General features: G+C 39.7%; 1 protein-coding gene across 1 annotated transcript in view; it reads left to right on the forward strand.

Annotated features, from left to right (window-relative positions):
- LOC109932541 (cilia- and flagella-associated protein 46) overlaps positions 1-18,956 on the forward strand; it is a 205,298-nt gene extending 186,342 nt beyond the window's left edge. The window contains exons 52-57 of the mRNA XM_048609174.1: positions 676-778; positions 2,724-2,836; positions 6,374-6,455; positions 9,184-9,320; positions 15,274-15,390; positions 18,535-18,956. Coding sequence (XP_048465131.1) covers positions 676-778; positions 2,724-2,836; positions 6,374-6,455; positions 9,184-9,320; positions 15,274-15,390; positions 18,535-18,659 — 677 coding nt within the window. The 3' untranslated portion in view covers positions 18,660-18,956. The remainder of the gene's footprint in view (positions 1-675; positions 779-2,723; positions 2,837-6,373; positions 6,456-9,183; positions 9,321-15,273; positions 15,391-18,534) is intronic.
- The last annotated feature ends 1,383 nt before the right edge of the window (positions 18,957-20,339 follow it).

Raw genomic sequence — 20,339 nt, forward strand, 5'->3', positions numbered from 1 at the left:
TTTCATTCATTTCAGCCTAAATGGGTATGAATTTTATCTTGGCTGCAAAAAACAAGGGATAGTCATGTAAGTAGACCAGTCTGCTGTACACAAGAGGCCATATTACAGCCGAAAATGAGTATACACCAGAAGCCACAGGGGATGAGTAAGAACAGCTTAAAATGTCTTTGTTCATGATGTCAGTCTGAAATAACTGAAAATGCTGGAATTTCCAATAAAAAAGAATATAGTAAAAGCACTGAATTCTGGATCATTCTGAGTAAACTTTCTATGTTATCTAATATTTAGTTGGGAAGATCTACTTTCACTTGTGTAGCCATCATCCATAAAGAACAATTGAAAGACAGTAGAAAATAGAAGCCTGTCAAATTGACATAGTCCCAGTGTTCTTTTAAGCTTGAGGCTGAAGCATGTTGTTGTATTATTTAATTGGGTAGCTGTGCTTGAGATTGTTTAGAAATAGTTTTTTTTTCCTAAAAGTTGAGTCACAAGAAATTGTCTGCACCAATCTTTACCTATAGTATCTATAATTACTGAAATAATCTTATATTTAAGATGAACTACTTGTATGTCTGCATGAATCAAATTGAGTACTGTGATCTGAAAATTATTAAACACACTATTAAAAAATAATTAGAATTGGACTATACTCAGCTAAATTGCTATGTTTTTTAGGAGCATTCAGTCCTGTGAAAGTAATGACAGACATTATAGAAAAATATTCTTCACAGTTCACAGCACACTGGCATGGAATCATGGGTATTGAATATGTCCCAAGGTATGTTGAGTTGTTTAATTTTTTTGAGTTTTGTCAAAAGGTGCAATAATGAAGGTGAGTGTCCCAAAAGAATGCTCAATTACATTTTCAATTCTGCTCTGTTGCTTGTTCCTTTCCATGTTATTTGCCTTTGTAGTTACTATTGCATTTGATGCAAATTATTTGCTGCAGAAAGCATATTTTTAACAGCTACACAGGACTTACCTGGATAGTTAGCTGGACAATGTTAGACAATTTAAAATCGTGATGCCCAGTACCATCTCGCCTCTTTCACCCACCTACCCAATAATCCAGCCGTCCACTTCGTCTACCTAATCCATCTATCATGCAACTACCCATCACATTCATTCACTTTTGTTGCCAAAGGGTTTGGGGGGAGTGAGTATGTCCTGTCTTCCTCCAACACCAAAGATAGTGAATGGCTTGCCAGAGAATTTGCAGATGGTAAAGTTCTTATGAAGCATTGGCCCTTATCCATTTAGATGGTAAGAGTTGTGTGTTTAGGAGCTACTTGGTAAGCTGCAGCAGTGCATGTTGTAGATGGTATGCACGGCTGCCATTGTAATTCAGTACTGGGAGGAATTAATGTTTAAAATGTTTGTGTATATATGCTAATCAAGTTAGTGGTTTTGTTCTGGATGCTGTCAAGCTTCTAGAGAGTGTTGTTAAATTCGCATTCATTGAGGCAAATGGAGAATATTTCATCACACCCCTGACTTGTGCATTGAGGACAGTGACCAAACTTTTGGGAGTCAGGAGATAGTTACTCACCACGGAATTCCAAGCCTCTGACCTGTTCTTGTAATCACAGTATTTCTGTAACCAGCCCAGTTCAGCTTCTGGTCAATGGTAATGCCCCTTATGCTGATTTAACAATTGGCCATGCCATTGAATTCTAAGTGATGAAGGTTAGATTCTCTGAGGTGTTAATTGTCCAGTACTTGTGTTACTTGCCACTTATTAGGTCAAGCATGAACGTTGCTCCAGTTTTGCTGCATATGCTGTGGTACCTGAGGAGTCTCAAACAGTGTGAATATTGTGCAGTGATCTACAGACATTGCTACTGCTCACCTTATGATGGAGAATTGTATTCCATCATTGATGCAGCAGCTGAACATTGTTGGTCTAAGGCCCCTCTGCTAAGGAACTCTTGGAGGGATGCTCTGGGACGGAATGATTGGTCTTCAACAACCACAGCCATCTTCCTTTGTGCTAGATGTGATTCCAATGAATGGAGAAGTTGTCCCCCGAAAAGATCCCAGAAAAATGTCTGTGTCAGTTGGAGAGAATTTTTGTGTGCCAAGGCACTGCGCTTGGTATTGTCACTGTGTAGAAGATTCAGACCGCATTTTTAGGAGCATGTTTTAAAAATCTACTTAGCATTAGAGGTTGGTAAGTTTACATTGACTTCAATTTTGCCAGGGCTCCTTGTGCTACATTTGGTCAAATGCAGCCTTGATGTCACTCTCACCTTACCTCCTGAGTTGAGCTGTTTTGTCTATGATTGGAGCGTCGTGAGATCTGAAGCTGAGTGGTCCTTGAGAAACCCAAACTAAGCATCAGTGAGGCAGTTATTGCTAAGTAAATGCTGCTTGATAGTACTTTGAACAATCCCTTCCATCACTTTTCTAATGAATAAAAGATTATACTGATTACCACTCTTCATTTGTGCAAGGTCTGGCAATGAGATTAACTTTCTGAATTCTTAAAGAAAAGTTGATTGCAGCCTATGGCTTTTTCAGTAGGAATATTTGGTAAAGTATGAGTGTTGAGTGTAATATATTATCCTCCAAAATTAGACACATTCTTCCTGACGAGGTACAGTAAATATTTGGTTTAGCGAGTTGCATTATAACTATTTTCTGAATTCCTGTTAACTCTTACCTTTCAAGTTTTGCATTTTAATTTTCCAATTGAGTAATCAATAGTATTTTACTTCTTTCAGTCATGCAGATTGGGAAGAAATGCTAAAAAGTTGCAATGCATTTGTCTTTTATGGAACAGAGCGTTTTCTTGCAAATGTATTACCTTCAAAAATCATTACCATGAATCTTCCAGGTACAGTTAGTCTTGTTATACTGAGTTGTATGATTAAAATTTCTTAGAATTCTTCTCATGTCAGTTACAGTTCAAACGTTTTAACAGAAAGTTCTGATTGTAACATGTGATTTCTTTCTAGTTGCTTTATACAAAAGAAATTATGTAGGACAAGGATCTCTCCTATCCATGCTAGTTTAAATTCTGGCAGGGCATGTTAAGATGCATGGCACAGAAGGCTTGCATATTCTATATGTAACACCTTATCCCAAAAGGTGCACTTTGAGATAATGGACTGAATATCAGAAGAAAAAATATCAGTTCAATAAATTTATCCTGAGGAAAAGTTTCTCTCCGTATCCAGTTCTCTTGTACAATTATGATACCATTTAAAATACTATCATGCCTTTTTGCTTTCACTGATCATTTTGTTTGTAAATAAATCAGGAACAGTAATGGGGACCTCCAGTTGAGGTAATGTACATTTTGCTGAACACATCTGCAACAGTTCAGCCTCATTCTTTTAACTCAAACTGACTAGAAGCATTTGTATGTCACCAATAGTCCATAAAAATTGCTAAAATTTTCCGGTCCCTCAGACAGCTGTGAATTGGCTGCTTTGCATGACAATGCATTCATGATGCTTTGTCATAGTAGGTTTTTAAATTATTTTTGTTTTGACCTCTCTCGTCCCTGCTAATCAGACCATCATGACCTTAAGCTAGGGCATTTGTGCACCGTTACCCATTTCCAATTCAGACCTATTCATCACCTCTTTCCCAAGACAGCACCAGCTCAGAACAGCCCACTAATGCTGAAATGAGCAATCAAGATGATATCTAATGCAAAGCAAGACTTTTTGTTTGATATATTATTACAAATTTTTCATATTACACATCAAAATATCATTTAGTGTTTGAACCAAGGTGTAGTCATCTGGATTTACATGAACACTTGCAAGTGGTTATACTTTGTGGTATCCAGCACATGCAGCTGAAGTGGAGACAGTCTGCTAGCTTTTCTGCTTTGTGGCTTCAGATGACATTGTTGGATGTCCTTTGGATGCCTAAAACCTAGAATGGTAAAACATAGGTCCACCCTACCTGTGCAGGAGCTGCTTCTGTTGTCATGGCTTGATGCAATGTTGTTGAGCCATCATCAACACGACTAGCACTTTGAAAGGAGTACCCATGAGCTTCACACACCTGTTCTGCCACCTTAGCAAGGTCCACTGCCCTTGCTGCATGTTGAGTGCATGAGAATGGGTCAAGGTATTTTGTGTCCATCTTTTAGATGCATTCCTCCACAGAGTTCCGTGCTGAGGCAGTTGTGTGTAGGCCAGCACATACTCACATCTCATGTATCCATTGGATGTAATGTTACATGTTGGTCGTCATTCTCTCAATGGAGAAGGCCTTGCACTCAAGCCAGAGAGGTGGGTGCCACTACTCCTTTGTGTGTGCATGTGGAAGGCTTGACAGATGCCTACGCATGTCATGCCCTTGTTACAGCACCTGCCACTTTGATGAAAACTCCAGGAACTGCAATCTACAAGAAACTCAATGTCACTGAAGTATTCCCCACTCCTTGACTGCATCTCTCTGTTTCTCCTTTGAATGCTTGCATGCACACTTCTGTGCCATTCTCACCAGCTGGTTCCACCTTTTCTAACTAATGCCCACTGACCTGAGACTGTCTCTGCTGGAGAGGGTCTGTTAGAATGATGTGACACTGTCTCAGATAGTGGCTTCTCCTTTAAAGTTCCGCTCCTTGGCAGTTGATTCCCTATGTGACTTCCAGCAAGGCCTCTTGGTAAAGCTTGCTAGACTTCCCCTTCAGTCAACTGGAAAGAGCACCTCTCTCTCTTACCAACATGCACTTGCTGCCTTCAGAAGCACTGCCAGAGAGGCATTGCTAAATCTTGCAACCACCTTTCTGTAAATCCAACCACCCTGACATAGCCTCCTTTAGTTAGAACCCCTCTTTCAGTTCCCTTCCCTTTACAATACCAGTGTTGTAAGTGCTGCCTTCCCTTTAAATATGGTGCACCCATTTCAGCAGCTTCACTCGTTATTGATTGGCTCCCACACTTTCTGGCACTTATTTGGAAACTAGAGGCCAAATTCACAATTATGTCCTGCTGCCCACTGATTTGGTCATTGGAACTTCTTGCATTTTGATAAAATTCAGCCCCATGACTTCAACTACCACCAAGAACATTATCAGGAGCTCATGCAGTTCTCTCTCTCTGATAAATATTTGAGACCAGACGACGTAAGAGCCCATCAGGCCTGCTCTACCAATCAATGAGATCCTAGTTGAACTAGTAATCCTCAACTCTACTTTGTGCCTTATCCCTATAATGTTTGACTCCCTTACTGATTAAAAAGTTGTCTATCTTAGCCTTGAATATACTTAATGTTTCAGCCTCAACCATCTTCTGTGGTAAAGAATTCCTCAGATTAACAACCCTCAGAGAAGAAATTCCTCCTCATCTCTGTCTTAAATATGAATCTGCCTTATTCTGAGATTCTGAGATTATGCCCTCTGGTCCTACACCCTTCAAAAAGTGGACGCAACCTTTCAGCATCCACCCTCTCAAGTCCCTTTAAAATCTTGTATATTGAGATTTTCCTGTGCAATTTCACTGACTTCCACTGAAGTTCCCATGTGACTGATGCAGTTTCCTCAGCTGCATCTTTGCTTGAATCACTGAAGTGATATTGTACATGGGTTATGTTTCTTGTGGAATTCATAGAGTAGAATTTTCAATTCCTTTTAGTGGCAAGACTAAGATAGGAAAGCCAAAAAATTGATAGAGAGTCTCCAGTTGCTGGCATGTTCTTGCCTGAAACGTTGGAATGTTCCAGAGCTTCCAGGCTCACCACTGAAGACAAAACCAACCAGAGGGTGAATGAAGCAGCTACCCTCCATCCCACTAGGAATGCCCCTTACTAACAGTTGGACCACAACTGTAGCCGTTGTTTGTTCAGTTAAGGGGCTGCTCCTTCATAATGATACCCAAGCAGTTTTGTCATATTTATGTTTTTTTTTAATACCCCTGGAGGTGTCCTTTCTTTTACAGGCATTGGCAACTACCACTTCCAGAAGGTGAGGCTGCAATTTAGTCAATGGTGGAGGCCCTCCTATTGATCCTTTGATTTTGGGAGCTTGCCCACTTATCCTCAACTAGACAGTAAATGTAATGTCTGACATCAGATAGACTGTCCCAACAGAAACCGCATTGGCTATCTGATACTGATACGAGACAAGGTGGGGATCTAGCAATTTGCATAACATCAGGGTCACTATCCCAAAACAAAGGTTCTGCTCATCATATCAGCATAGAACAACATCATTTCCCACTTTGCAATTTAACTAAGAGAGACTGAAACTGTAAGGTCTAGTATTGGCGTAGATTGTATTTGTGAGCATAGGCACTGGTAGTATAAGAAAGAATAAAACGACTAACAGATTGTATAATAAAACATACATTTAACTTTCAGCATTTTAACAACTTATAGTTTGACTTGTATCATGTCACTTCTGTTTACCTAGAATGCCAGTTAATGATTATTCTGGATCTGGCTCAAACATGTCAAAGTTTTCGTCATCAGTCCATTCTGGACAGACCAAAGAGGTAATGCATTTGAAAATTTGACGTAGTTAAAAAAGTTGTCTATGTTTCTTAAACGTGAATAGAATTGCACTAACATGTGTCATTTGGAATGTTTATGCATTGCATTTTTTAAAATGCAAATTTACTGGAGGCTGTGTGCAACCTCCTTTCCCCATCAGAAACAAAGCCTCAATTTTACGTAGACTAGTAGCTACAGTTAAATGATCAACACTAACTGCCTGAAATTTAATCTACTACCAAAGGCAAGACAAGAGCATAGTAAACACTTTAGCTCCTTGAGCTATTCTGCCATTCAGTACAATCATGGCTGAACTACCTCAACTGAACTTTTCTACCCAAATCCATTGATTTTCTGAGACCAAAACTCTGCCAATTTCAGTCTTTGTTCTTTTTAACTTATTCATTCATGGGATCTGGGCATCATCAGCTGAACCAGCATTTATTGCCCATTCCTAGTTGTCTTCAAGCAGCTGGCTGTGAGCTGTGTTCTTGAACCAAGACAGTCCATTTGCTGTAGGTACTCCACAATGCTGTTAGGGCGGAAATTCCAGCATTTTGGCCCAGTCACACTGAAGGAACAGCGATATATTTCTTGGAAAGGAATTTGCAGGCAGCAGTGTTCCCATGTATTTGCTACCACTGTCCTCCTCAATAAAAGTGGTTGTGGGTTTGGAAGGTGCTTTGGTGAATATCTGCAGTGCTTCTTGTGGATAGTACATGCTGCTGCTGTTGGAATCATTGATGGAGGAAACCAAACAGACTGATTTATCCTGAATGGTGTAGAGCTTCTTGAGTGATTTTGGAGCTGGACTCATTTAGACAAATGGGAAGTATTCCATTGCAGTCCTGAACTGTGCCATGCAGATGATAGACAGACTTTGGTCAGTCAGGAGGTGAGTTATTTGCTGTAGGATTCCCAGGCTCTGATCTGTTCTTGTAGCCACAGTACTTATATGGCTCGTCCAGTTCAATGTCTGGTTAATGGAAATACCAGGATATTGATAGTGGGGGATTCAGCAATGCTAATACTGTTGAATGTTAAGGAGTGATGGTTTGATTTGGTCTTATTGGAGATGATTATTGTCTGGCAGTTGTGTGGCAAGAATGTCACATAATACTTGTCAATTCAAACCTGGAGATGTTGCAAGACTTGTTGCATTTGGACAGGAGCTGCTTCATATCTGAGCCAATGGTGCTGAACGTTATGCAATCACCAGTAAATATCCCCACTTCTGAACTTACGATGGTGAGAAGGTTATTGATGCAGCAGACAACGATGGTTAGCCCAGGATACGACCCTGAGGAGCTCCTGAAAAGATGTTCTGGAGATGAATTGACTGACTTCCAATAACCATAATCATGTTCCTTTGTACTAGCTATAATTACAACCAGCAGAGAATTTCCCCCCAATTCCGACTGACTCCAGTTATGTTTGTAATCCTTGATGCCACACTCTGTCAAATGTGGTCCTGATGTCAAGGGAAGCCACTGTCACCTCACCACAGGAATTCAGCTCCTTTGTTTGGATTAAGGCTGTGCTGAGGTCAAGAGCTAAGTGACCCTGAAGGAACCCAAACTGAGCATCAGCAAGCAGATTTTTTTTTCCTATATTTATGAGATGAGGGCATTGCTGGCTAGGCAGCATTTATTGCTCATCCCTAATCCCAGAGGGCAGTTCAGGGTCAACCAAATTGCTGTGGATCTGGAGTCAAATGTAGGCCAAACCGGCTAAGGATGGCAATTTCCTTCCTTAAAGGACATTAGTGAACCAGATGGAACGTGGTTTTTCTGACAATCGGCAATGGATTCATGGTCATCTTCAGATTCTTAATTCCAGATATTTTATTGAATTCAAATTCCACCATGTGCCGTGGTGGGATTCAGACCTGGGTCCCCAGAACATTGTCTGGGTCTCTGGATTAGCAGTCCAGCGATAATACAGCTAGGCCATTGCCTTCCCCGATGAGATTATTGCCAAGCAAGTATGCTTGATAGAACTTGTGATGACCCCTTCCATCACTTTAGATGAGCAGAAGTAGGGCAATGGGGAAGAATCACAGGAGTCTTACAGTGCAGAAGGAGGCCATTCATCACCGGCTCTTCAAACGAGCATCACTACCTCTCGCCAATCTCATGCTTTTTCTCCAGCAGTAATTAGCTTTGTGGATTTGTCCTGCTTTGTGTATGGGACATATCAGGATGATTATCCTAGATTGTCAAATAGATGCCATTGTTGCAGTTTGGAATATACAGAACAATGAGCATCTACAACCAATTCTACATGCATCTTACTCAACATTATTCTGACACAGTTTTCCAGATTGAATCCTTTAATTATGCAAGTGGCAAGCTTACCGTAGACAGATCCTGCCTTGCCTTATCAGTAATTGCCCGAAGCTGTTGAATTAAGAAGCACCACAAAGATCTTCAGTAAAATTTAATCATGGACTGATTTATCAATTGCTGGCTGGGGATGTGGGAGAATGGTTTCACTTGTCAATGATAGCATGAAGGATATTGAGGCACAACTAGAGGTGCATTATAAACTATTTTAATTTTCAGTAATAACAACATAAAGATTGCCGCCGGAGCAGCATGCAACGTTTGCTTGGACAGTTAAGAGGAATTATTGTGAACAGTTTGCTCTCCTTGGTCTAAAAAGACTTTTTCCCTCACTATGTCATTATCCATGTATTTTCTAATTCAATTTTTCTTCAATTTTTTGTAGTGCAATGCAGTTGTCAATAGAGAAACAAATGGATGCAGCAATACTCCTAAGCCTGACTGGAGTTCGCTCCATTATGATGAATCAATGGCATAGTACACTTCACGACAATGCCAAAACATTTAATAAACTTGCAAAAAGTAAGCATTACAATTATTTTGCACAACCTTTAATATTCCATTTTTAAGCAAAGCTAATTCCATGTAATAAAAAAAGGCACAGCTCCCGACTCCTATACTTTATGTGAAGCTTGGTTCATAAAATCTTCTTTAATTCTGTCATATTGTGTGAAGTTCTTAGCATATTTCCTTTAATTCTTCTACTTTTGAATAACTCTTATAGGTTTATCAATATTCTTAACTCTAATGAAAATAGATTTAAGAATTTTTTCAGAACTATGTCCCCGTATCTTGAATACAATCTTAGTACCACTGGAATGACGCTTTTCCATCTCATTTGTGTCCACCCTGCAATCAGGTGTTTGAATTGTGTTCTTTGAAAAAACATCATGATTGGAACTATTTTCAAATTGCCCCACTGCAGCTGCAAGCCAGGAGAAACATGGGCATTTGATTAGCATTGGTCATTGCTGTTCTGTGTAGGCATTCGGCAGCAACTGGGAGTGTTGATCTATTGGCACTAGCCTCTGGCTTCAGAAGTCCCGAATATTTATGTATACACTATCCACATTTAGACGCAAGTTCCTAATACCTGCTTTAAATCTGATGTTTGATCTCTCATCTTACTGGAATGAAGTATACTGTTAATTTCAACAAACGTGATCTTTCATTCCCCTGTCCCCTTCACACAGCCAAGTTAAAGCAGCAGACTATCTAAGACTACACTTGAGAACTGGCACCTTATTCACTGGAGATGCAAAGACATTGTCTCTTGTCTCTGCTAACTATAAAAGTCTTACATAAAGAGAGCTTGAGTTGTTTCAACTCAATAAATTGTGGATATGAATTCCTTCCATACCCAACTTTGAAATATTTCTTCCTAAATTTAATGACATGAATAAAAATTCGTTTTTTTGATCTATAAAATGCATCAATTTTGATGAAAATGAACAAAGAATAAATTTTATCCATGGCCTTTGGTTTTCAGTCAGAGGCTGTGACTTAGTGTCAAAACAGGTGGCCTCTGGTGGGGCAGGGGTGTACAATAGCGTGTTATGACATCTTCTAAAGTCATCATACCAAGAAATAGCATCATGGATGGGACATTGCGAGTGAAATGAAAAACCCCCCTTTGCCATCTGATTAAAGTTATTGTGCCTCGCATTTGTTAGGGTGTCGGTGAGTACAGCAACTGCAGTTCAGAGAGACAGTTGACAATTCAATGCAACCTGGTGGTATAGGTCAATTCCAATTGCTTGCATAGATGCTGGTGGCTCTTAAGGTTAGTGGACCTGAATATCTTCATCTCAGACTTGATCCATGCTACAAGTGGAGACACATGCAGCATCTCCCAGGCACCAGCAGCAACATCAAGCTTACAATGGTTGTGGACATCAATCCGATAGATCCGTAGACTCTGGAGGCATGACTGGATTGCCCAAAGTCCAAGAAATTATTGACTACCACATGTGGTCACCAGGGTTCCAGTGGCCAGGCAGAAGCACTCCTGAATTGCAAGGGATTTCACTCCTTTAATGGTCATATGGTCCACAATGGATCCTGCAGTTGTATGAGCTCTATCCCATGAGCAGAATACATTCTCAGTTTACTAAGGTATCTACTGAATAGTTGGCTGATAAAACTGGTGAGGAACCCTTGTTTCAATGTTGAGAAGAACAGACATTTGTTTAAGTGAGATTTAGATGGTTGGACTAATCAGGTAGCATTCTGCAGTATGCACCAGTCAGACTCCCGCTAATTGTGAATATCTGCTACAACTTGCACAAATTCAAGCGGTAGGGGGGACAAGTTCTGGCCGTAGAAGACATCATGGATTATAAGGCATCCTTACACGAGGATGGTGAATAGGACTCAGAAAAGAAGCTGGAACATTCGGATCAACTTCCTGGACCACTTGGAGGGCCTCAGAATTTAGGTGTTATAGACAACTGGGGAGGTTGCAATCCTGAGACATTTTCATAAAGTGCGTCATGCCAGCAATCTAGTATTCCAAGGATTCTAATTACTGGCCCACTACAACCTCAACTGCCCAATAATAAGCCCATAGCATTTTGGCTATCAGCACATGCCATCTCAGTGATAGTCCTTCCCATCATAAGACCATAAGATATAGGAGCAGAATTAGGTTATTCAGCACATTGAGTCTCCTCTGCCAATCAGTCATAGCTAGGGTTGAGAAACGTATTCCCCTACCTTCTCCCCATAACCCTAGATCCCCTTACTAATCAAGAATCTCGCTTTGTTTTAAATATATTGAGTAACCTAGCCTCACCTCTGCCCCTGGCTCTCTTGAAGTTCTAGTATGCTGCTGGTGTCTTCCACTGTGAAAATTGATGCAAAGTACCTATTCAGTCCCTCCCCCATTTCTTTGTTCCCTGTTACAACTTTTCCCGTCTCAGTTTCCAGCTATCCAATGTTCTTTCTTGTCTCTCCTACATTTCAAATTTCAAAAAAAAACTCTTGCAGTCTTCTTTAATATTACTTTCTAGCTTATTCTCATTTCATTTTACCCCACATTTTTTGTTTAAATTATCCTCTGTTGGTTTTTAAAGGCTTCCCAATCATAGAGCCATACAGCACGGAAACAGACTCTTCAGTCCACCCAGTCCATGCCGAACATAATCCCAAACTAAACTAGTCCTACCTGCCTGCTCCTGGTCCATATCCCTGCAAACCTTTTCTATTCATGTACTTATCCAAATATCTTTTAAACGTTGTGATTGTACACACATTTACCACTTCGTCAGGAAGTTCATTCCACATGCAAACTACCGTTTGTGTAAAAATTTTGCCCCTCGTGTCTTTTTTAAATCTCTCTCCAAACTCCTTAAAAATATGCCATCCAGTCTTGAAATTCCCCCATACTAGGTAAAAGGCAAGTGCCATTAACTCTGTCTAATCCTCTCATTACTTTATAAACTTCTATAAGGTTGCCACTCAACCCCCTACACTCCAATGAAAAAGGTCCCAGCTTATCCAGCCTTTCTTTATAACTCAAACCTTCCATATCCAGCAATGTCCTGGTGAATCTTTTCTGAACCCTCTCCAGCTTAATAATATCCTTCCTATAACAGGGTGACCAGAACTGGACACAGTATTCCAGAAGAGGTCTCTCCAATGTCCTGTACAACCTGAGCATAACTTCCCAACTCCTGTACTCAATGAAGGCCTGCGTGCTAAATGCCTTTTTTAACCATCCTGGCTATACATGATGCAAACTTCAAAGAATTATGTAACTGAACCCCTAGGTCCATCTGTTCCAAAGCACTACCCAAGTCTATATTAATCTTCTGGGTTGCCATTTAATTTTCACATAGTATGCTTTTTCTTTTGCTTTTATGATCTTCCTGACTGCCCTTGTCAGGCATGGTTGCCTCATCCTCCTCTTGGGATGAATTTCTGCTGTGCCTCCCAAATTATCTCCAGAAACTCCTGCCATTGCTGCTCTACCATCTTCCCTGCCAGGCTCTCCTTCTAATCAAATCAGGCCAGCTCTCCCTACCCCCCTTGTCTTTTTAGTTACCTTTACTCAAATGTAATACTGTTACCTCTGATTCCAACTTTTCCCTCTCAAGGTGCAGGGTGAATTCTATCATATTATGATCACTGCCCCCTAGAGGTTCCTTCACCTTAAGCTCCCTAATTCGTCTGCCTCATTACACATCACCAAATCCAGAACTGCCTACTCCCTAGTGGGCTCAACCACAAGCTACTCCAAAACCCATCTCATAGACATTGCAGGAATTCCTTTTGTTGAGATCTGCTACCAACCTGATTTTCCCAGTCCACCTGCATACTGAAGATCCTATGATTATTGTAATAGTGCCTTTCTTATCTCCTGATTTATTTTCTTCCCCATATCTTGACTACTGCTAGGCCTGTATGCAACTTCTGTCAAGGTGGGTCTTTTTCCCTTAGCGGTTCCTCAACTCTATCTACATACATTCTACACCTTGTGATTCCATCACTTCTTGCTGTCGATTTAATTTCATTTCTTACTAACACGACAACCCACCCCTTCTGTCCATTGTCCTGTCCTTTGATTTTGAGTTATTTGAACATTTGCAAAATAGTGAACTCTATGGGGACTGAAGTTAACAATTTAATGCAATGCCAGTCAAATTTCTTTGTAAGTGTAATATAGAAAATTAGTTGGTTATCCCTCTGAATTTAATTCTGAGAACATTTTTCAGTAAGTTGGATTCTGAGGTGTTTATAAATCTCAAATACATGATAATATTTGAAACTGAACTATATTCGGCTATAAATCTCAAATTGTCCACTCCAGGGATATAATTTCCTCCTAGCCTTTAGAGACCTAGTAAAGCTTTTAGCTTAGATAACAAGGTGTAGAGCTGGATGAACACAGCAGGCCAAGCAGCATCAGAGGAGCAGGAAAGCTGATGTTTCGGGTCTGGGAGGGTCCTCTGATGCTGCTTGGCCTGCTGTGTTCATCCAGCTCCACACCTTGTTATCTCAGATTCTCCAACATCGGCAGTTCCTACTATCTCTGAAAGCTTTTAGCTTATTTTGTTGCTGATGGTGGAGGAAGATACTCCTCAAAGATAAATTACGTAGAAGCCCATGCTCATTTGCAGCCTCCTAGGAGGTCCTCTTAGAATAGATCAGAGTGAGAAGGGAAGTTTTCCTTCCAGCCAGTGAGAGGGAGATCCTGAGACATGATGATTACCTTATGTGAAGAGAGATTCTCAGCTACAAGGCAACACCGTTAAGACCTGTCAGAAAGACTTCAACCATCTCAAGAATAGTGACAGTGCAGGTCTTCTTTTCTCCAGCTCTCCCAGCAATTCATAGCAACAGTCCTTTCTGTTGAACTCCTATCCCCTGTAAGCATTCTGAAAACTCCCTCTATTCCATTACATTAGTTATGACCACACATAAAAGCATACTATATCAGTATTTCGTTACAACACTCCCTTCACGACAACCACTTGTAGCATTTTCTCACTTGATATCCTTGGCAAGGGAATCAAAAAATGCTACAAAGACAAATTCAAAGATCAGAACTATCTTGGCAATCTTCCAATCACAACAGCACATGGATCTAAATGAACTGATCTCCTACAATTGAGTCTCCCATCAAATGCTGCTTCTAGCCATGTCACTCCATTTAATGAAGCTATTTTCTTAGATTTTACTCAGTGGATCTGCTGCTGAACAAGTCTTCTCTCTCCATCAGCTAAAATTGGGAATGAATTTTTTTTACTAGTTACTTTATAAATGAGCAACCCACTTGTTTTGAGTAGTTGCATGTGCTATTTGAGTCACCTTCCAAGTTCAGTGGTCCTTGGCAGGTTTCCAGTGGGTATGGAGAAATTGAGCTCATCTGATGGGTATTTAAGGTTAAAAACAGGCCCCCTGAGTTTTTCTGCAAGTGTTCACCCTTCCTCGAAACTGTTCGCCTAACTAATCTAGTGCATTCCTTACCAGCTCCTAGAATCCACAGATGTATAAAAAAAGTTATGATCAAATTCCTATGTGCACTGAGGAACCAGTAGAGTAAATTTATGTGTGATAATTATACAAATTTCTTAAGAAAAGAAGTCTCTATCAATTTTAGTAAAAACAGCAATATTATTAACACGTTTAAGAGTAGGAACTGCATTATTTTTACTTCATGGATGACTTTGAAACTACGCTGCATGAATATGTACAAGGTATTCCTGACATTATGTGACAAAAAGCAATCACTCACCCTTACTTGGTTTGCATTTAGATTAAATGTAAATATTAGTGCCAAGAATTGCATTTTCCAATGTCAAGCATTATTCTGAGTATGTTAACTACTTCTAATGTTTCACTGACTATAAATTATAAGCTTTTAATGAGCCATGTTGATTACTGAGTTTATTTTTGGACGTGTTAATATTGTTAGCGTATGAATACACTACGAGTGATGATTTTAACCATTAATGATCATGTTTGTTTTTAGATTTGTTGGAAGTTGGCAAAACAACTGGCCAGACAATTCTTGAAATAATCAAATCTGGAGCAGGAAATGAGTCTGCAAATGATAATCAATTGCCTGCTAAGAATTCAGATGCTTTAGGTATGTAAGCAGTTGTTGTCTTACTTTACAAAACTGATGAGTGCAGAAATCAGAGGCTCATGCGACTGAACATGTGGCGGAGGAGATGATGTGGGAGGGAAGACTTTAGGTTTCTGGGGCATCTGGACTGGTGTAGGAGGAGATAGGATCAATATACAATTTCTATAGGTTGAACTTTCACAGGGCCAGGACTTGCGATATGGTGTTTTGCTAGTGCTGGTGGAACGGTTTAAACTAACTTGGCACAGGGATGGAAACTTGACTGTAGATTCAGAAAGGGGTGAAACAAAATTTTAACAAGTCAGAAAATTTGAGAGTGAACATGGGAGGTCAAGAAAAGAAAGTCTAGAAAGTAGGTAAAAGGAAGTTGTTCAATGATTACTGGCATATACGTCAAAGGAAGGAGTCTAACAAGCAAACTGAGCTGAAAGCACTAATAGAGACTGGGATGTATGATATCACTGGAAAAGGAAAAGGAACAAATATATCTCTGGAAAAGGCAGAGTGGCAGCTCAACATAAGAATACAGAGGAGGATAAAAGTGCAGAAGAAATTACAATATTATTTGAAGAAATGATGGTAGCTATGAGGCAGGACATGCTAGAAAGGTCTCAAATGAGGTATTAGGAATGATCTAAGCAACAAAAATAAAATGGAAAACCACACTGCTGGAGCTGTACAATAGACCCTAAAGCAGTCAGGAAAATTGTTCAGAAGCGAGAACCTGTACAGCAGCAATTATAGATAATATTAACTAGGTGCAAATCAGTTCGAAAGGTATAGAGGATGCAGAATACTTGAAATACATTGGGAATTTTTTAAGGCAGTATATAGTGAGACAAATAAGAGAAGGGATAGTTCTGAATGTAGTTTCAAGGAATAAAGCTAGGCAGATGAAAGGGATATCAGTGAAAGAATATTTTAGAAACAATAATTACAATACATTTAGATCTAGAATCGTTGTGGTAGAAGATAAAGATATATCAAAAGTAAAAGTTTTAAATTGGGGAAGGGCAAATGTTACTCAGTTAAAATGTGATTTTGCAAAACTGAACTGGAAATAGCTGCTTGAAGATTAATCAGTTTCAGAGCCGTTGGAAACATTTAAGGAAGCGATGGTGACAGTTCGGAACAAATATATTGATTTCTTCAAAGAAAAACAGTAGGACTCCCAAATCTAGATTCTGCTGGGGACCGGCCCAGATTCGAGTCGCACCTACTCTAGAGGTATAATATAGCATCTCTGAACAGGTGTTTAGGAAATATAATACATGAATTTTGGTATGGTTTTTAGCAAGGTCCCACATGGCAGACTGCTCAGAAACGTAAAAGCTTGTAGATCTATGGGAAAGCAATCAATTTGATTGGTTCAGTGATAGAAAACAAACCTCGTGGGCAATGGGTGTTATTGCGATTGGATGCTTCCAGTGGGATTTCATAGGACTCAGTACTGATTTGTTATAGTTATGAATTTCAGCTTAAATATTGGGAGTATAATTAAGAAGCTTGTGAAAACTAGCTGTGTGATTAACTGAAAGGAAGAAAACTGTTGACTGCAGTAAGATATCAATAGATTGTTTGGTCAGAAAAACAAGTGCCAATGAACATTAAGCCAGAAAAATGAAGTAATGCATTTATGGAGAACAGATAAACTGAGGGATTGCACAATAAATGGTAGGATTCTGAGAAGTGTAGATGAACAATGAGAGACCTTAGAGTCCTCTTCCACAGATCCCTGAAGGTAGCAGGGCAAGTCGATAAGAATGGTCACCTAAGGAAAAAAACAAATTTACCTACCAAGTCTGAAGGGCCTGACGTAAATCTCATTAGTAAATGGCGAGAGGTCTATTTGCATTTATTTGCATGCTATTAGCACTTCATCTCACCTCAATGATGTGCATTTTCCTATTCTCCAATGCACAGATAGAACTAGTTGCTGACAATTACAGACAAAGTCAGAACAAGTACCTGATGATTTAACTTACTGCTTGTTCCTGCAACTCCCATTGTTGCCATCCTGTTGGCAGCTTCGCTGGGAGATCAGGACAAGGCTATTGGGCATCTAATCCACAAAGGACATACTTGGAAACCCATTTGCCTCATACTATAGGAATCCATCACAAGTTAGTTACTTTCATTATTTTTCATAAAGTCATGCCTGAAAGAACAGTCCAATGCTGGTAATGAGTTAACAAATGGAGACAGTGCCGACTGGATTATTGAATTTGAAAAGAAAGTGGGGAGGGGTTGGTGCAGAAAGCATGGAGGTCATGGCTTAGGGTAACCAGGCCATTGAGAGAACAACATTGCCTGAACTAAATAAGTTGTGCTATAATTGTGCCTTAAACATTGAATTGACAATGGCATTGATAGGATGTCTTATTTGCACAGGATATGTAGGTACTCGTTGAGTTCTATTTCATCTCAAGTGCCTGCCTGCTGTTCACACAGACCAGAAACCTGAGCACCCAAGCATCAATGTGTTTCTCTGAAGAGAAAAGCCATGATTAAAAAAATGTAAACGGTGTTACTGTAACTCATTGAATCTCAAGACTCAGCATTAACTGCTTCTTTGAGTTTCAGTGCAAACTCAAAGTTTGACCCCAAAATGCACAGATATTTGTGGAGTCCAGGGTAGCCCCTCCCTAAGCCACCATTAGCACTGTGGAAGCACGCATAAAAAAGAAATGTAGGGTGAAATTGTCTGCATCCCTCTGAAATTGGAAGATAATGTCAACACAGCTTTCTGTGTCAAGGTGTTGCTTTAAAAAAAAAACCTCTAATGTTTGTCTCCAGACTCCAACTCCAGAATGGGTCCCTCCAAAGTGAGCTCAGGTGCCCTGCAAATGTCCATTATACCTCATCTCACAGAATGTCAGTAGATTTGGCTGGATCCTGTTGATGCTGAAGGAGTGGGGACTGCCAACATATGGAATTTTATCGTTACATCTTTAATGCAGTATTTATCATCCCATGATTATCAATGATATTTTAGTGTATTTCTAATAACTGTTGATCCAGGCATTTTAATTACCATCTATTTCCACATATTTATTGGGAGTAAATGTGAATCTATTTCAATTAAGTTGTGATAATGTGCTTGGTTACATTTTTTAAGATCTCTATGCTTTTTCTTCCCTGCAGTGGAAGATGACTCCTTATCCAGACACCCTACTTCACAGACAAGCAATCATTCAGAAGAATTACACAATCAGCAAACTGTTTTTAATTTCATCCTTTATGGACTACCAAATCTAATTGTCACTTAGTCTATTGAAAGGCAAAGTATTAAATCTTCCGCTATGCAGTTTTGCTACACAAAATGTTTATCCTCTTGCACTGTAAGCTGCTAGAAATCAGTACACAGTTGATCCATAAAGTACGTTCTAGTTCAACCTCACCAGTCCAAAATACTTTGGACCAATAATTTTTCAATCTGAGTGTAGAATGACATTAGAATGTCATAAATGTGGATCAGAAAGCGCAGTAGGTAGAAGTATTTACCTGATGTATAAAACGATGATAAAATATTACAAAACTGTAATAAAAATGTTTACTTATCCAAATATTGTATCTTCTGTGTTTTCACTCCCAAGTACTGTATTAAAATTATTCCAATGATGTGGAGGGAACAAAGGATTCCATACACTGCTTAATTCACCAATTGTTGGAAGGGGTGTAGAATACAGTGGCTGAATATCAACAGCAAGAATATCTGATTCTGGTTTCTCTCCGGTATACCATCACCCCTGGTGTGGCTCTTGTAATCAGAAGTGCTGTCATGATGTGGCAATAGCTGCTGTGTTTGAGTTTGAGTTTATCTGCTCTGACAGGCAGTCCCCTGTTCTCACAGGCCCCAGCCATTTCTTCAGGTTTACTCTCCCACTCCCCCATCACATCAACCTGTACTGTCAAGTCTCACTGAGAGGTGATGACAATTTTCAAGCTTCAAAATATTGTCCCAGTGGGGAAAAGCACAACTTTAGCAGTTTAAAGGTACTAACACATCTTGTAATATGTGAACATATTATTTGAGTGATGATTATTCCAAAACTGCCTAATGCTGTGTCACGGAAACATAGAAACTTAGTAAATAGGAGCAGGAGTAGGCCATATGGCTCTTTGAGCCTGCTCCACTATTCAATATGAAAGTGGCTGATCATCCAACTCAGTACCCTGCTCCTGCTTTTGCCCCATACCTTTTGATCTCTTTAGGTCTAAGAAAGATATCTAATTTGAAACCGTTCAATGATTTGGCCTTGACACTTTTCTGTGGCAGAGAATTCCACTCTTCAGGTAAAGAAATTCCACAGTACCTCCCCTATCTGATGAAGACTAAGCGCTGAGAGCTGCATGCATCAAAACACCAATGGCAGCACATCCTGTAAGTTGGGTGAGCATGTTAATGTTGTATGTTTTGTCTGCATCTTTGAACCTGATTTGTGTTAAGGAGAAAACCTCTATCATTTGTTCTCTTGGCTGAGAGGAGTGCGTTTTGCTGATTCACCATCTGAAGAAATCCAGGAGTTCTTTCTCCCTGCTTATTTTAGTAAAAGTTTTAGACAATTTAATAAATTAAACTATGGGCTTAGTGCTGAAATTAACTCCAGCAGAAACCCCATTATTTCCCTATTATACCAGTTTCCAAATGAATAATCACAACTGGCAATAAATATTTTAAACTGAATAAAACTAAAGTTTCCTCTCGGCACCATTAATTTTGGGTAATTATTTATTTTGTCAATGACTCATGTCATGCCTAGTACAACAATAGCATTTGATGAACTTTCAGTCAATACTTAAAAAATGTAGAGGCAATCAAGCAGTTGAGATAGCTGATGAAAATCAGAGATAGTAGGAGCTGCAGATGCTGGAGAATCCGAGACAACAAGGTGCAGAGCTGGATGAACACAGCAGGCCAAGCAGCATCATAGGAGCAGAAAGGCTGA

This window comes from Rhincodon typus, chromosome 20, assembly GCF_021869965.1.
Source record: "Rhincodon typus isolate 14 chromosome 20, sRhiTyp1.1, whole genome shotgun sequence".
Taxonomy (NCBI): Eukaryota; Metazoa; Chordata; class Chondrichthyes; order Orectolobiformes; family Rhincodontidae; genus Rhincodon; species Rhincodon typus.